The following is a 16,111-nucleotide window of genomic DNA, read 5'->3' as shown; positions in this document are numbered from 1 at the left end:
CCACAGCCGATTAATGAACCCAGATTCCTCTGCCTCTGCCGGACGGACACCCAGGCACAGGAGGTGGCCTGAGTCAGCACTGGCATCCAAGGCTCAGGGGGTGCTGGGAGGAGAGTCTGTACTGCCGGCCGAGCTGCCACAGAGGGGCTCTGAGGGGAACACAGCCCTGGCTGTGTGCCCGTCGAGGAGGAGTGCCTGCCTCCAGCCAGTAGAAAACATAGGACCAGGAGAAACGGCCTCCACCCCCTCCGTGGTTAGATCCAACTAGCATCCCAGGTGTATTCTTCCCTCCAGCCTCCACGTGATGTGCGGCTGTTGTGGCACAGGCAGTGCTTGCTTTATGTTTGTCACCACTGTACCCATTCGGTCCTGGCCAAGTCCGGGCCCTGCTTCCATACTCATCTCCTTCCCCTTAGCGGTTTCCTCTGAAGGCAGCAGTGTTGACAGCCACTCACACGGCCTGCGCAGGCAGGTAGGGGTCTGCTCGGTGGTCGCCTGCCTCAGCCCCAGCTCCCTGGAGCCCCCGCAGCAGGAACTGGTGGCCTCCCTGCTGGACATTGGAGCAGGATGCTAGGCAGGGCCGACAGCTCTGAGTCTTATTGCAGGGCAGCCAGGGCGACAGCAAGAACGCCAAGAAAAAGAACAACAAGAAAACCAACAAGAATAAAAGCAGCATCAGCCGAGCCAACAAGAAAAAGCCCAGCATGCCCAACGTGTCCAACGACTTGTCCCAGAAGCTCTATGCCACGATGGAGAAGCACAAAGAGGTGGGGGTGGGTGGGGTGGGGTGGGGGCGGACCAAGTGCAGGGGGAGGAGGCCTGGCCTGGCGACACCACACTGCTTGTCACCACTGCTTGTCACCAACGCAGTTCAGCCCTGGGGACAGCAGGAGTCGGCTCGGTCCTTCTCTCTGCGGGGCTGACGCTGCTCCTCCCTGCCGTCCCCCAGGTCTTCTTTGTGATCCACCTCCACGCTGGGCCTGTCATCAACACGCTGCCCCCCATCGTCGACCCCGACCCCCTGCTCAGCTGTGACCTCATGGACGGGCGGGACGCCTTCCTCACGCTGGCCCGGGACAAGCATTGGGAGTTCTCCTCCCTGCGGCGCTCCAAGTGGTCCACGCTGTGCATGCTGGTGGAGCTGCACACCCAGGGCCAGGACCGCTTCGTCTACACCTGCAATGAGTGCAAGCACCATGTGGAGACGCGCTGGCACTGCACCGTGTGCGAGGTGAGCGCGGGGCACCTGCCCGCGCAGGGCTGCCGGTAGAGCTGGCGAGGCCCACGGCGCTCTCGGGCTGTGCATGTGTATTTCAGGGCAACTGTTAAACAGTTGGCGTTTTCTGGGGAGAAAATGACCAGATGAATGCTCATCTGTCCACTCCACTAGTCCACTGTTGGTTTTGAGATTGTGTTTTGGGGTTCACGAATGAGAGGGTTTCTCTCGATGTTGGTGGGGTTCCTGCCCTGTGCCTGTTATGGGGCTTAGCGCCAGCGATCCAGGGCAAGAAGCAGCCAGTGTCTGCTCACGAGGCAGCCTGGTCCCAACCTGGTCCCAGTGGCATGTGTCTGGGGTGTTGGGGGGAGCTGGTCTTCAGGGGATGGAGGGAAGCCAGTGAGCTTCCCTGGGAGACAACATTTGTGCTGGCCTTTCCAGGATGCGGAGATGATCACAAGGCACTTTGTTATTTTATTTGTTGTGTTTCGTTAACACCAGCTCTGTGTCAGGCACACGCATAGGCCTCTCGGTGCAGGGTGGGAGTGCAGAGAGAAGAGAGCACGGCAGTGCTTTGGTCCATTGGGATTCTGACTGGTTCCTCTTCTGGTGTTCCCAGTCTACTTGCCAAGAGGTTGGGATTTCCTGCTGTTGTCAGGCTGGGTCCCTTTGGTCAGGGGTCTTAAGCCCCTCCTCTCTTGTCCTGGTGGATCCCGTGGTCAAACCACACTGGCACCCCCTCTGCAGGGGTCTCGGCCTGTCCCTGGCACAGACGGGTCACTTGCACGGGGTGTCACATGCTCTGCCTCCCCCCGCAGATAGTCAGACTCCTCTCCTGCCCAGTCCTCACCTTGCTGGTGTCAACGCCTAGATAGTCCCCATAGTTGAGTGCTCCACAACAGCAGCTCTGTGCTCTCTGGGGGCAGAGGGGGCCTCTATAATGCCCTCATCTCTCTGCCACTCTCTCCAGCTTTCTTTTGTCCTCTCTCTTATTTCCCACTGTGGGGATTTTCACATCCTTGCTGTGAGAAGGTTAGCAGTCCTGGTCACAGGGCTCATCCTCCAGATCTAGTGCTTTGTGGTCTCTGTCTCCAGGTGCAGCTTTTAGAAACCTGGGGAGGGGGCATTATGTTGCCATGGTGCGAGCCCAGGGCCTTCCTCCTGGTGAAGGCCTCTCAGCCCCAGTGCCCGCCCACCGGCTGCCCAGCAGAGCTCTGGGGATGCACCGAGGGCACCCACAGCAGCCCCAGAGCGTAGGGGCCCCAGCCTCGGGGTGCTCACGAAGCCACACACGCTGTGAGCTAGCAGGTTGGGAGAAGGCAGAGGGGCCCCCAGAAGAGGGCAAGTAGGTGGACCGGTGGTCTCTGGAATTTCTGGGCTGTGGAGTGTTCCTGGGAGTGAAGGTTCTGGGGAGCAGACATGTTTGGCATCCGTGAGCCTCGTGGGGATGGGGGGGGAGCTGGTGGTCAGGGCCGCATGCTGATGCTGGCTTGTCCCTTGTCCTCACCCGCAGGACTACGACCTCTGCATCAACTGCTACAACACGAAGAGCCACACCCACAAGATGGTGAAGTGGGGGCTGGGCCTGGACGACGAGGGCAGCAGCCAGGGTGAACCACAGTCCAAGAGCCCCCAGGAGTCACGGCGCCTGAGCATCCAGCGCTGCATCCAGTCCCTGGTGCACGCCTGTCAGTGCCGCAACGCCAACTGCTCACTGCCGTCCTGCCAGAAGATGAAGCGGGTGGTGCAGCACACCAAGGGTTGCAAACGCAAGACCAACGGCGGCTGCCCAGTGTGCAAGCAGCTCATTGCCCTCTGCTGCTACCACGCCAAACACTGCCAAGAAAACAAGTGCCCCGTGCCCTTCTGCCTCAACATCAAACACAAGCTCCGCCAGCAGCAGATCCAGCACCGCCTGCAGCAGGCCCAGCTCATGCGCCGGCGGATGGCCACCATGAACACCCGCAACGTGCCTCAGCAGAGCCTGCCTTCCCCTACCTCAGCACCACCCGGGACCCCCACGCAGCAGCCCAGCACGCCCCAGACGCCACAGCCCCCCGCCCAGCCGCAGCCCTCGCCCGTGAACATGTCACCAGCCGGCTTCCCCAGTGTGGCCCGGACTCAGCCCCCCACAACGGTATCCACCGGGAAGCCCACCAACCAGGTGCCAGCCCCACCTCCCCCCGCCCAGCCCCCACCCGCGGCAGTGGAGGCGGCCCGGCAGATCGAGCGGGAGGCCCAGCAGCAGCAGCACCTGTACCGGGTGAACATCAACAACGGCATGCCCCCAGGGCGCACGGGCATGGTGACCCCGGTGAGCCAGATGGCCCCTGTGGGCCTGAATGTGCCCCGACCCAACCAGGTCAGCGGGCCCGTTGTGCCCAACCTGCCACCTGGGCAGTGGCAGCAGGCGCCCATCCCCCAGCAGCAGCCGATGCCAGGCATGCCGAGACCCGTGATGTCCATGCAGGCCCAGCCGGCCGTGGCCGGGCCACGGATGCCCAGCGTGCAACCGCCCCGGAGCATCTCGCCCGGCGCCCTGCAGGACCTGCTTCGGACCCTGAAGTCCCCCAGCTCCCCACAGCAGCAGCAGCAGGTGCTCAACATCCTCAAGTCCAATCCTCAGCTGATGGCAGCTTTCATTAAACAACGCACGGCCAAGTACGTGGCCAGTCAGCCCGGCCTGCAGCCCCAACCTGGCCTGCAGCCTCAGCCCGGCCTGCAGCCCCAGCCCGGCCTGCACCAGCAGCCCAGCCTGCAGAACCTGAATGCCATGCAAGCCGGCGGCCCACGGCCCGGTGTGCCTCCTCAGCAGCCGGCGATGGGCGGCCTGAACCCCCAGGGCCAGGCCCTGAACATCATGAACCCGGGGCACAACCCCAGCATGGCAAGTATGAACCCACAGTACAGAGAGATGCTGCGAAGGCAGCTCCTGCAGCAGCAGCAGCAGCAGCAGCAGCAACAGCAGCAGCAGCAGCAGCAGCAGCAGGGCAGTGCCGGCATGGCCGGGGGCATGGCGGGGCATGGCCAGTTCCAGCAGCCTCAGGGACCCGGAGGCTACCCCGCGGCCATGCAACAGCAGCGGATGCAGCAGCACCTCCCCATCCAGGGCAGCTCCATGGGCCAGATGGCAGCCCAGATGGGACAGCTCAGCCAGATGGGGCAGCCTGGGCTGGGCTCAGACAGCACGCCCAACATCCAGCAGGCCCTGCAACAGCGGATTCTGCAGCAGCAGCAGATGAAGCAGCAGATCGGGTCCCCGGGCCAGCCGAACCCCATGAGCCCCCAGCAGCACATGCTCTCAGGACAGCCGCAGGCCTCGCACCTCCCCGGCCAGCAGATGGCCACGTCCCTCAGTAGCCAGGTGCGGTCTCCGGCCCCTGTCCAGTCTCCACGGCCCCAGTCCCAGCCTCCACATTCCAGCCCGTCGCCACGGATACAGCCCCAGCCTTCACCACACCACGTCTCGCCCCAGACTGGTTCCCCCCACCCAGGACTCGCAGTCACCATGGCCAGCTCCATAGATCAGGGACACTTGGGGAACCCCGAACAGAGTGCAATGCTCCCCCAGCTGAACACCCCCAACAGGAGTGCGTTGTCCAATGAGCTGTCCCTGGTCGGCGACACCACGGGAGACACCCTAGAAAAGTTTGTGGAGGGTTTGTAGCATTGTGAGAGCATCACTTGTTTTTTTTTCCCTTTCATGTTCTTGGACCTTTTGTACTGAAATCCAGGCATCTGGGCTCTTTTTATTCCTAGATGGAACTGCTACTTCCAAGCCGTGGAAGGGTAGATTGCTGTTTAAAGAAACAATACAAAGAATATATTTTTTTGTTAAAAACCAGTTGATTTAAATATCTGGTCTCTCTCTCTCTTTTTTTTTTCGTTTTTTGTTTTTTGTTTTGGGGGGAGGGGGGTTTTGTTTGGATTCTTTTTGTCGTCATTGCTGGTGACTCATGCCTTTTTTTAACGGGAAAAACAAGTTCATTATATTCATATTTTTTATTTGTATTTTCAAGACTTTAAACATTTATGTTTAAAAGTGAGAAGAAAAATAATATTCAGAAACTGATTCCTGAAATAATGCAAGCTTATAATGTATCCCGATAACTTTCTGACGTTGCGGGAAGATTTTTTCTATAGTGAACTCTGTGGGCGTCTCCAAGTATTACCCCTGGATGATAGGAATTGGCTCCTGAGCGCGCACACGTACACACCCACACACACATCTATCTATACATACTGGCTTAAGCCAGACTCTTGTCTTGCAGATGTAGAAATTGTTGCTTTGTTTCTCTGATAAAACTGGTTTTAGACAAAAAATAGGGATGATCACTCTCTTAGACCATGCTAATGTTAATAGAGAAGAAGCATTCTTTTCTTTCTTCTATGTGAAACTTGAAATGAGGAAAAGCAATTCTAGTGTAAATCATGCAAGCGCTATAATTACTATAAATAAGAAAATTCAAGAAGATTCAATCACTGTATAGAATGGTAAAGTACCAACTCATTTCTTATATCATATTGTTAAATAAACTGTGTGCAACAGACAAAAAGGGTGGTCCTTGAATTCATGTACATGGTGTTAACACTTCGTGTTCCAGCTCTTTTGTTATGAAAATGCTGTTTTCAACATTGTATTTGGACTATGCATGTGTTTTTTTCCCCCATTGTATATAAAGTACCGCTTAAAATTGATATAAATTACTGAAGTTTTTAACATGTATTCTGTTCTTTAAGATCCCTGTAAGAATGTTTAAGGTTTTTATTTATTTATATATATTTTTGGAGTCTGTTCTTTGTAAGACATGATTCTGATTGTTTGCTCACAGAGGAGAGGTGGGGGCCGTGGTCCTGTTGGCCGGGGCGGGGGGTGGGGGTGGCAGCTGAGCTCAGCCAAGGCCTGGAGGGCCCTCCTTTGGTGCTCATGGAAGAACCTCACCCAGAGCCGGGGACACAAGTGGCCCTGAAACAGCACTTTGTCGCCTGTCCACACTCCCCATCTTAGCCACCCCCACCCCATCCCTGCTCCTACATGCCAATCCCAGAATTGATGCAAAGGGTGTTCCGGGGACTAGAGGGGGTTCCTGGCCTGCCCCCAAATCCTGGTTCAGTGAGGGAGGATGCTGCCACGGCCTCTGACGCTGGGCTGGGCAGATGCAGCTCCAGCCCTGCCTTCTCCAACTTTCTCTAGAAACAGCGAGGTGCTGCCCTGGGGGCCGCTGGGGGAACGATGTGGAACACTGGCCACCAGCCCTGCTGGGATGAGAAGAGGCCTCCAGCTTCGAGCAACACCTGTACTCGGCCACCTGGTCCACCCCTCCTCTCTGAGTCCAATTCCAGGGGCCCTTAACTGAGGGGGTGACACTCGAGGTCCTGAATGCTATAACAATGACATCTATGAGGAAGACCACCGCCAGGAGAGCTGACATTCATTCTTTGGTCTGTGCACCCCCTCCCAGGGCACAGGCAAGTGGAGTCCTGTTTCATTCCCCTGTCCCCCAACCAAGGGTGGTCTCAACCGAGGGGTTGTGATGTCAGGCTTAGAAATGACAGCCCAAATAGCTTTCCTTTTGACCCTGTATTCACAGAAATCTTTTCAAAACACTTGAACTGGGAATTTAAATTTGAGGAAACTCTAAGAAATTAGTTGTAACACAGGGCTTCGAATCTTGTTCTAATGTTGTAGATTTAGCCAGGTAAGACTAAGACCACCGTCTCACCACCAACCAACCCCCATCCCTACCCATCCCCAAAGGGAAGCGGGGTCAGGCCCTCCATGGCCACATGCCATCCTCACTTAACGTGCTCAAGTCCCACGTCCGTGACCCTTTTCCCGGTCGCCTTCTGCACTGATGGGAAAGCCCTGGACTGAGTCTGTTCAGACAAGAAGTGTGAGCTGTCTGGGCCCTGGAGAAGCAGCTCCAGGTCCACACTTCGGATGTGCAGCCCTTTTAACCTGGCCAATGGGGAGTCTCTTTCAGGTCATCCCAGAATCCAAAAGTGTGCCAACCTCATCCTCTTGGAGTCCCATGCAATCTTGTTGCCAAAGGATGCAGCCAAGGGTGTGGGCTGGATGCTAACCTGGCACTTGACGTAAGGAAGTTTCTGTGAGAGCTGGAAAGCCCCGACGCGGTGTCTCACATGCTGTCTACTTAGGAGGAGAAAAAAGTCCTATATTTGTGATTAAAAAGAGGAAACTTCTGGGGCTTCCCTCGTGGTGCAGTGGTTGAGAATCCACCTGCCAATGCAGGGAACACGGGTTCAAGCCCTGGTCTCGGAAGATCCTACATGCCGCAGAGCAGCTAAGCCCGTGTGCCACAACTACTGAGCCCACGTGCTACAACTACTGAAGCCCACACACCTAGAGCCTGTGCTCCACAACAAGAGAAGCCACCACAATGAGAAGCCCACACACTGCAACAAAGAGTAGCCCCCACTCACCACAACTAGAGAAAGCCTGTGTGCAGCAACGAAGACCCAATGCAGCCAAAAATAAATAAAATTTAAATATTTTTTTAAAAATTAAAAAAAAAAGAATCCGCCTGCCAACGCAGGGGACACAGTTTCAAGCCCTGGTCCGGGAAGATCCCACATGCTGCGAAGCAGCTAAGCCCAGGTGCCGCAACTACTGAGCCTGCGCTCTAGAGCCCGCGAGCCACAACTACTGAGCCCACGTGCCTAGAGCCCATGCTCCACAACAAAAAGAAGCCACCACAGTGAGAAGCCTGCGCACCACAACGAAGAGTAGCTCCCGCTCACCACAGCTAGAGAAAGCCCACGTGCAGCAACGAAGACCCAACGCAGCCAAAAATAAAAAAATAAACATTTAAAAAAAGGCAACTTCTGCCATGAATAAAGTTGCCTGAAATTCTGGGGGACAAAAAAGAGGAAACTTGAAATATGCTGGTGTTTATAATAAAAGCTGGTAAAACTGCTTGGATTCAAAGATGGTTCCAGTTGGCTAACAACCCGTAGAATTAGCCTAGCAGCCAGTCATAAGATAAAGGGGTTCAGCTGATTTTGTCTAGTGCACGTGTTTGATTATGTTTTTGAGAATTCAGTGTGTTAAAAACATGAGTCGGGGCTTCCCTGGTGGCACAGTGGTTGAGAGTCCACCTGCCGATGTAGGGGACACGGGTTCGTGCCCCGGTCCGGGAAGATCCCACATGCCGCGGAGCGGCTGTGCCCGTGAGCCATGGCCGCTAAGCCTGCACGTCCGGAGTCTGTACTCTGCAATGGGAGAGGCCACAACAGTGAGAGGCCCGTGTGCTGCAAAAAAAACAAAAAACAAAAAAACAGGAGTCGGCTGCAATGGCTGCGTAACACGAGGTGAAGAGGCTTCTAAGATCTCAGGCTGAAGACATGCAACTTTTGATTGCTGTAAAGTGGAACCAAAAGATTTCATTTGAGCCAAAATGTGCTTTTAGAACTGCATGAGAAAATAAGCTACTCTGAAAAAGGAAAGAAGCTGAATATGGGTGGCAGACAGGGAGAAGCCAGGAAGTCCTTGACACAAGGCCAGTGCTGGGAAGTAGACACTGTGGTGGTGCCACCTCAGCAGGTGGATGGTGCAGGAGCGCGTGGGGCTGGGGCCAGTGTCCACCTGGGATCATAAAGCCACACGGCACCTTCCCAGGGCATCCCGTGTTCACTGCAAAATCAAGAGCAGGGAAACGGGTCAGTCATGAGATACTAACATAAGTGAATGTAGCACCCAGGCTGACAATGACAAGGCTGAGGGACCCTGATGAGAAGCTGAGGATGCAAATGGTGCTTCCAACGAGCTCGTGCCTTTCCATAGAGGATGGACTCAGATCCACTGACTGTGATATGACTGAAGTTACTTCACTAAACTGAAAGATTCAAAGGGCGTTGACAGCTTAGAACACCTTAGGAAGTGGTATAAAAGTCAGGGGGTCAGGAAGAGACCTTGGAGTGAGAGACCAGGTCATAGCAAGTGTGGGCCAGAGGTGCCTGTGAGGTGGGGTCAGTGACGGCACAAGGGCCTTGGCCGTGGCTGTGAGCAAGCTCTTCTGCCTTCCTGGCCTCGTGAAAGGTAGTGATACCAGGTAACAAGTGCTGTTTAAACACATGTCCACCCCTCTGCCCAGCCATGAGGTGGGAGAACAGAGGGACCGACTTACCTGAATTCATGAGCACCAAGGGCTGACATGGGCCGCTGGCCCCAACCACACTCTCCCCTTTCGTTCGAGAGGAGCTTTTCCTCCAGCCCTGAAAACCCTCCCACACGCCTGCCTCCCCTCCTATTCCACAGGTTCCCCTTGAGCCCACTTTGGGGTACCCTGGCAAAGCAGGGGTGTTGCAGTACATTGTAGCCCCTTGAACATGGCAGACAGTGGTATGTGGTAACCAGGTCCTCACAAAGGACTGTGTGGGCCTGAGCTTGCCTGTGTCTGGTGCCCACTGGCTCACTTCGGCGTCAGAGAAGAAATGTTGACAGTGTTGGTCAACTGTAGTGGCCACAGCTCCCAGCTCCTAGTGTAGATGACCCTAACCCACCTCCCACCCAACTCCTAGAGAGCGCTTAGTGATGGAAATGGGGTTTATCGTCTGATCATGGGTCCCACGGCTCTGGACCAGCAACAATAAATCCTCTTATTAACGTTTTTCTTTTTTTGGCCACACTGCATGGCTGGTGGGATCTTAGTTCCCCCAACCAGGGATTGAACCCTGGGCCCTCAGCAGTGAGAGCACAGATTTCTAACCACTGGACTGCCAGGGAATTCACTAAATTTTTTTAAATGATATATAGGCATAACAATGATATGGATCCAATAACTGATCCTCAAGGGAGATGGTGATGTTTAGGGAATGTTGCAAGTGAGGGTGAGGACCCTGCATCCACAAGTCCCTCAGGAAAATGTCCAGAAAGGACACCCTTGGAAAGGATGGCAAGGGGTGTGCCGGGGTCCCTGTGCCTGGACCCTTCCTTGTCCTCTCTGAGCCCACCCTGGGCCCCTCACATCTTGGCACAGGGTCGAGGCCCACAGAAGAGGGAGGGTGGCTTCCTGTGCTGCTGCATGGGGAGGGGTGTCTACTGACAGAGGGAGAGCCTTGGGGACCAAATGCTGGCATCGCAGCTGTGCTCCCAAAGTCAGATGTAGAGAGGGCCAGGGAAGCAAGGGGTCCCAGGGGCCATGCAGGAGGCACTCAGAGCTAACAGGAGCTCAGCAGCCAGAATTGGGGTCACCAGTGAGAGCGAGGCCTCCACAGGCAAGAGCACAGGGGACCCTCGGGTTCCCCACCCTCCGGACACTTAAGTTCTGAGCTGTGGTTTCCTGGGTGAGGAGCAGGGGTCCTCGTGTGGGAAGAGGGCATTGAATGTCAGAAGTGGCAGGAAAGACGTGAGTGGCACCAAGCTGAGGCCCCGTTCCGTCTGGAACGAGCAGCTTCAGGTCTCCTGATGCACACCTGCTGCTTCCAGCTGATGTTCAGAGAAGCACGGAGCCTGTCCCCTCAGCAAGTGTTTATCGATCAGCTCCTGGGCGGTGACATGCAGCCCTGGGAGAACTCAATCAACAGAGGCACGTCCTGGAGGAAGGTGCTGGGGCTCAAAGCCGGGGCACTGTGCCCTGTTGGTGCAGGAAACGAAGCATCTCTTCGTCAGGCCGAGGATCGAGGATCGCAGGCTGCTCCACGGTTCAGGAAGCACACGATCCTCCACCGCCATGTGCCCTCAGGACTGTGCTTCCTTCTCAAGGTTAACGTGCATGCGGATTGATTAGCTGGGATCTTGCCAACATCCTGATTCTGTAGAACTGAGGCCAGTGGGGGTGAGGGCAGGGGTGATGTGCTGAGATTCCGTGTTTCTAACAAGCTCCCAGGCGAGGCTGCTGCTGCCGGCCCTCATCTGCTTTGAGTAGCCAGGCTGCATGGGACCAAGAGCAGACCATCTTGACCGGAAAACTGCCTCAGTCTTAATGTTCATGATAAAACATGGGTGTGGGGAGAGGGGGTTTGGGAGAGTGGTTCTCGCCTGGGGTCCCCTAGACAGGACAGGAGTCCAGGCAGAACGGAGGCTGTGGGCAGCCCCAGTGGGCTGAAAGCCCTGAGTTACCTGGAAAGGGCATCCCCACCGTTTTGTCTGATGCAGGGAGGCATCCTGGCTGTGAAGTGCATTTGTAAAAAAATGCGGATTGTGAAGCAAACAAAGAAGCAGGAGGGGCGCCTTGCCCCCCAGCCAGTTTCCAGGCCATGTGATCACACTGCGGCCTGTTCTTTGGCTCCTGGGGAGTGAGTGCCAGGGTCAGTCTGTCCCTCCTGTTTCCTGAACTGCAGGCACAGCACTCGCCACTCAGACGAGCCCCAGTGATGCTGATGGACAACAACCTCCTCCGCCCTGTGCCTGTGCCAAGAGAGGCTGCCCTAGGAGTCAGGGAAAATGGCCAATGGTCTGCATCTCCACCTGTCCTCTGATCCCCCGTTGGACCAGAGAATCCTGACTGAGGGAACCTTCTTCACACCTGAGGAGATGCAGTCTCTGCGAGGAGAATTTTGCAAAAGCTGCTCACCTACCAGGTGGGGCCTGATACCAGGTGTTGCTCAGGACACCATCTAGGCAGGGCTCTGTCTGGAGTAGAGGCCCAGGGTGCCCAGGCAAAGGGCCAGTCCTTCAGGGAGGCAGGGCCTTGTCAGCACAGAGCAGGCATTGAAGGAGGGGACCCTGCAGCCACCAGGAAGCCATGCCAAGCAGGGAAAGAGGCCTCCCAGCAGGCAAAGCCTCCCACACAGCCACTCCGTTTCCTCCAAGCGTCGCATGAGAATGGCAGCTCTAGGAAGTACAGGGCCATCAGCTTGGCCCAGGCACACGCGTGCACGTGCATGCCAGCACGCATAGAACAGAGCTGCCTTTCACCCTGTGGAGTCTCTCGGGCAAACTCATTCTCCCTTGTCTTTCTCATAAGCAATAGACGCGGTAGACTTGAGGTTTGGTGGACATTTTTTATTCCTAAAATGATGTCATCCACAAGCTGGGAAAAAATTGTGATCTCAGCTCTTTGCCAGGACAGAATGCACCTTTGAACACATGCCCTCAGGGCTAGTTCGCCCAGTGGTATCTCCCAGCGGAAGTTTCCAGGAAGAAATGCAAGAGTGGAGGTTGCTGCCTTCCCCAGAGCCAGTCACTCAGAGGAGGCCCCACCAGAGATACTTCGTGGTTGTCCAGATTCAACTGTCTTAGGTTCATCACGCTGGACAGGGAGACTGGGAGCCCACCAGGATGGCCCCTCCTGCAGGGGCACAGGCAGTGTTCACGGTGGAAGGGCCCCATAGAACAGGGGATTGCCAAGGGCCACCCACTTAGTGGGTGGCCACGGAGCCCCATAGAGGGGGCTGGACTGACTGCTGATGCTGTAGGGGAAGAAAAAGGAGACCTCGGGTCCATTCACCCCTCAAAGTTGTGGGGGTTTGTGGAATCAGCCTGTGACATTCCCAGTGTCCTTGATGGTAAAATTAAAAGTGGCCACTGGCAAAGTAGAATGAGCCCTTTGGAGAAAAAGCCTCAGTCATTTAGTGAAATTAGAAATGTCCTAGTGAGTTCCAGGCCAGGTCCTGCTAAGTGGCTGCACCTGCCTCCATGAAGGACCACAGGTCTTGCTTCTGGCGGAATCCCACCATCAGCATGTGTGCCAGTGGGGGTCAAATGGAGCCGTGCTGCCTTGGGCAGGTCTCTCAAGTTGGGAGGATTGACCTTTGTCAAACATACTGAGATAGCTGTCAAGCGAATCAGCAAAATACTAGGTTTCTGAGTTCCAATCCATGCTGAGTTGGCATGAAAGTACTGCAAATGATGAAAAGGACTTTAAGGAATGCACAAATCCCTGTGCAGGTACCACCGGGCCATTAGTGCTTCTCTGAATTTGAACGTTTTGATGCCTCAGAAACCCAGGGAGAGGTACTGTTTCTGAGGTTCTGGTCAGAGGCCTCCAAGCTGCAGCTGCCCTTGTCCCAGACGGGGCTGTACAGGTCTGTGCCTGCTGGAGGAAATCCTTGCCCCTAAGGCCCGAACACTAAGACAATTATAGAATAGCTTTCAGACTACACCCGGGGTCTGCAGGACTGTCTGGGAGTTCCTCTCCTCACCTCCCACTCCCATATTCTAGCTTCAAAAAGGAATCTGCCTTATAAAAGGATCCATGAAATTGAGAAAAAAATTTCATCATCACTGGGACCTTTCCGGGCCAAGAAGTAACCGACAGCCATGAGCCTTTCCTCCTCTGGGAACTCCCAGGATGTTGCCTGATGAAGGGAGAAGCTTGCCCAGAAGTTGGTGCTTTGAACAAAGAAATGAAGAAAAAGGGAGGCAGTCAAATTAGATTTTTCTTTGCAGTAGGCATTTTTTTTAAATTGTGGTAAAATATACACAAAATTTCAATCTTTCCTTTTTTGGGGGGCTGCGTTAGGTCTTCATTGCTGTACATGGGCTTTCTGGCTTTCTCTAGTTGCGGCGAGCGGCGGCTGTACTTCACTGCGGTGCGCGGGCTTCTCATTGTGGTGGCTTCTCTTGTTGTGGAGCACAGGCTCTAGGCGCGCAGGCTCAGTAGTTGTGGCTCTCAGGCTGTAGAGCGCAGGCTCAGTAGTTGTGGCGCACAGGCTTTGTTGCTCCGCGGCATGTGGGATCTTCCCGGGCCAGGGATCTAACCCGTGTCCCCTGCATTGGCAGGTGGATTCTTTACCACTGTGCCACCAGGGAAGTTCCTCAATCATTTTTAAGGGTATCAAATACATTCATACTGTTGTGCAGCCATCACCATCATCCTCTCCAGAACTCTATTCATTTTGCAAAACTGAAACTCTGTCCCCATTAAATACTAACTTCTCAGTCCCCCTCCCTCAGCCCCTGGCACCTACCATGCTACTTTCTGTCTCTATGAATTTGACTACTCTAACTACCTGATGTCAGTGGAATCATACACTATCTGTCTTTTTGTGACTGGCTTATTTTACTTAGTATGATGTCCTCAAGGTTCATCCACGTTGTAGCATGTGTCAGAATTTCCTTCCTTTCTAAGTCTGAATAATATTCCATTGCATGTATATACCATGTTTTGTTTATCCATTCATCCATCAATGGACACTTGGGTTGCTTCTACCTTCTGGCTATTGTGAATAATGCAGCAGGCATTTTTCATGGCTGTCAGCTTACCCCCAGGGGAAGGCAGTGACTTCTGCAAAAGGAATGGGCAGCTTCATAGTGGCCACAGTGGTGGCTGGGAGATCCAGGGGGTCTCCCGCTCCCTTCCCCTCCTCTGTTTCTCTCTCTGCTCTCCCCAAGCAACTCCCTGCCAGTCTCGATTAATTCAACTCAAGTACTCTATTCATTCTTTCCCTTCTTCCATTTTCCTTGTCTGCATAGGGCCTGAAATCTTCTCATGACCCCCTCAAGATTCGCTTGGATCCCTGGGCACTTTAAAAAGCCACAGTTCCTTGGGCTACCAGGGGACCCAATATCACAAAGATCTGTGGCTGAGGTTATGTCTCTGAAGGCCACAGACTGAGAGAGGACAGAAGGGTCCTAGTAGCCCCCACCCACCGCCATCCTTCACTGAAGCCTAGGTTTCCCTCCTCCCTTTGCCAAATACTATTTCCTCTTCCTGTAATAAGAGGGCTCCCCAAGCTAGATCTATTGCCCCATAGACCAATGTGTCAGCTCTTACAAAAGAGATGATTTCCTGAGTGGAGTGAACACCACATGAAATGTGAGGCTGAGACCCCTCAATTCAGCGGTATCCTGGGAACACTATACCTGGGACTAGCTCATGTGTCTGGAGTATCGTGAAGGAGGGAGTGATGTGGGGGTAAGGTTATGCAGGGTTTGGAGGCCGAGGCAGAAGGGGTTTGGAATTGATTATGTGCAGGGAAACCACTGGAGGACCCTGACTGAGGAGTGTGTATGATCAGCTGCTGTGCAGAGAATGGGGAGCCAGTTAGGAGGCTGATGGAGTCTTCCAGGTGAGAGAACTCCTGCTCTTCCATCCAAATCTGCCCACCTCTTTTACATTACTTAAGCCTGGAACTTGGGGATCATCCATACCACTTTCGACCTGCAAGTGTTCCCTGTCACACCCCCTCCCGTGGCCCCAGCTATGTCCAGGTCCCACTGGGGGACACTCTCCTGGCTCCTGTTCTTAGCAGATCCTGTCACAATCTCGAGTAACCCATTTGTGTGCAATTATTTGATCGTGGCAGCAAGTCTTCAGTGTGCCTCATAATCATCTAGGGGGCTGCCTGAGCCTCACTTCAGGCGGTGCCGGAGAATCTGCATTTTACGTGGTTTGGAACTCTGTGAGAAAGGAAGTTGATAGTCCGAATCTCCAACCAGACTCTTACCTCCAGGAAGGCGAGAGAATTGGAATGATGAATAAGCCCAGTCTTGCTGGTGGGAGTTGGCTCCCAAGTTTTGGTGTAGACAAGTCAAGCCTGAAATTCTCCCTTTTACTCTTTTTAGCTATTTGGCTTGTCTTGGTTTGGAGAGACTGACTTCCATTGGTCTGGACCGTTGGCCCGAGACTTATATAAAGACCCTGGAGATGTTAACTGCTTCTGCCCCGGCATCGCCTTTTCACACGCTGCGAGGTGGATGTTAACATCTGCCCCATTTCTGGGATGCACAAACCGAGGACCAGCTGACGGCGGACAAGTGCCCCGGCGGCTCGGCGCACACGGCCGTCGCCCTTGACAACGCGGCACAAGGTCACGGAGGTCCCGCCCCCAGGTCCGGCTGCCCCCGCGCGGCCAGACCGCGCCCGGACCGCGCCCGAGCCCGAGCCACAGAGGGCCCCGCCCACCCGCCGGCGCAGGCAGCGGGCCGGGCAGCCGGGCGCGCGCTGTGACGTCACCACGCCGCGCCCGAATAAGGCCCCGCCCCGGCCT

At 54.9% G+C, this 16,111-nt stretch overlaps 1 protein-coding gene across 2 annotated transcripts in view; it reads left to right on the top strand.

Moving 5' to 3' along the window:
* CREBBP (CREB binding protein) overlaps positions 1 to 6,021 on the top strand; it is a 132,133-nt gene extending 126,112 nt beyond the window's left edge. For both annotated transcript variants that reach the window (XM_060031649.1, XM_060031650.1), the window contains 3 exons: positions 606 to 767; positions 950 to 1,231; positions 2,730 to 6,021. In XM_060031649.1, the coding sequence (XP_059887632.1) occupies positions 606 to 767; positions 950 to 1,231; positions 2,730 to 4,883 (2,598 nt within the window). In that variant the 3' untranslated portion in view covers positions 4,884 to 6,021. The remainder of the gene's footprint in view (positions 1 to 605; positions 768 to 949; positions 1,232 to 2,729) is intronic.
* The last annotated feature ends 10,090 nt before the right edge of the window (positions 6,022 to 16,111 follow it).

This window comes from Delphinus delphis, chromosome 15 (assembly GCF_949987515.2).
Source record: "Delphinus delphis chromosome 15, mDelDel1.2, whole genome shotgun sequence".
Classification (NCBI taxonomy): Eukaryota; Metazoa; Chordata; class Mammalia; order Artiodactyla; family Delphinidae; genus Delphinus; species Delphinus delphis.
The sequence above is the reverse complement of the archived record's forward strand: the minus strand, read 5'-3'. Positions and strand labels throughout refer to the sequence as shown.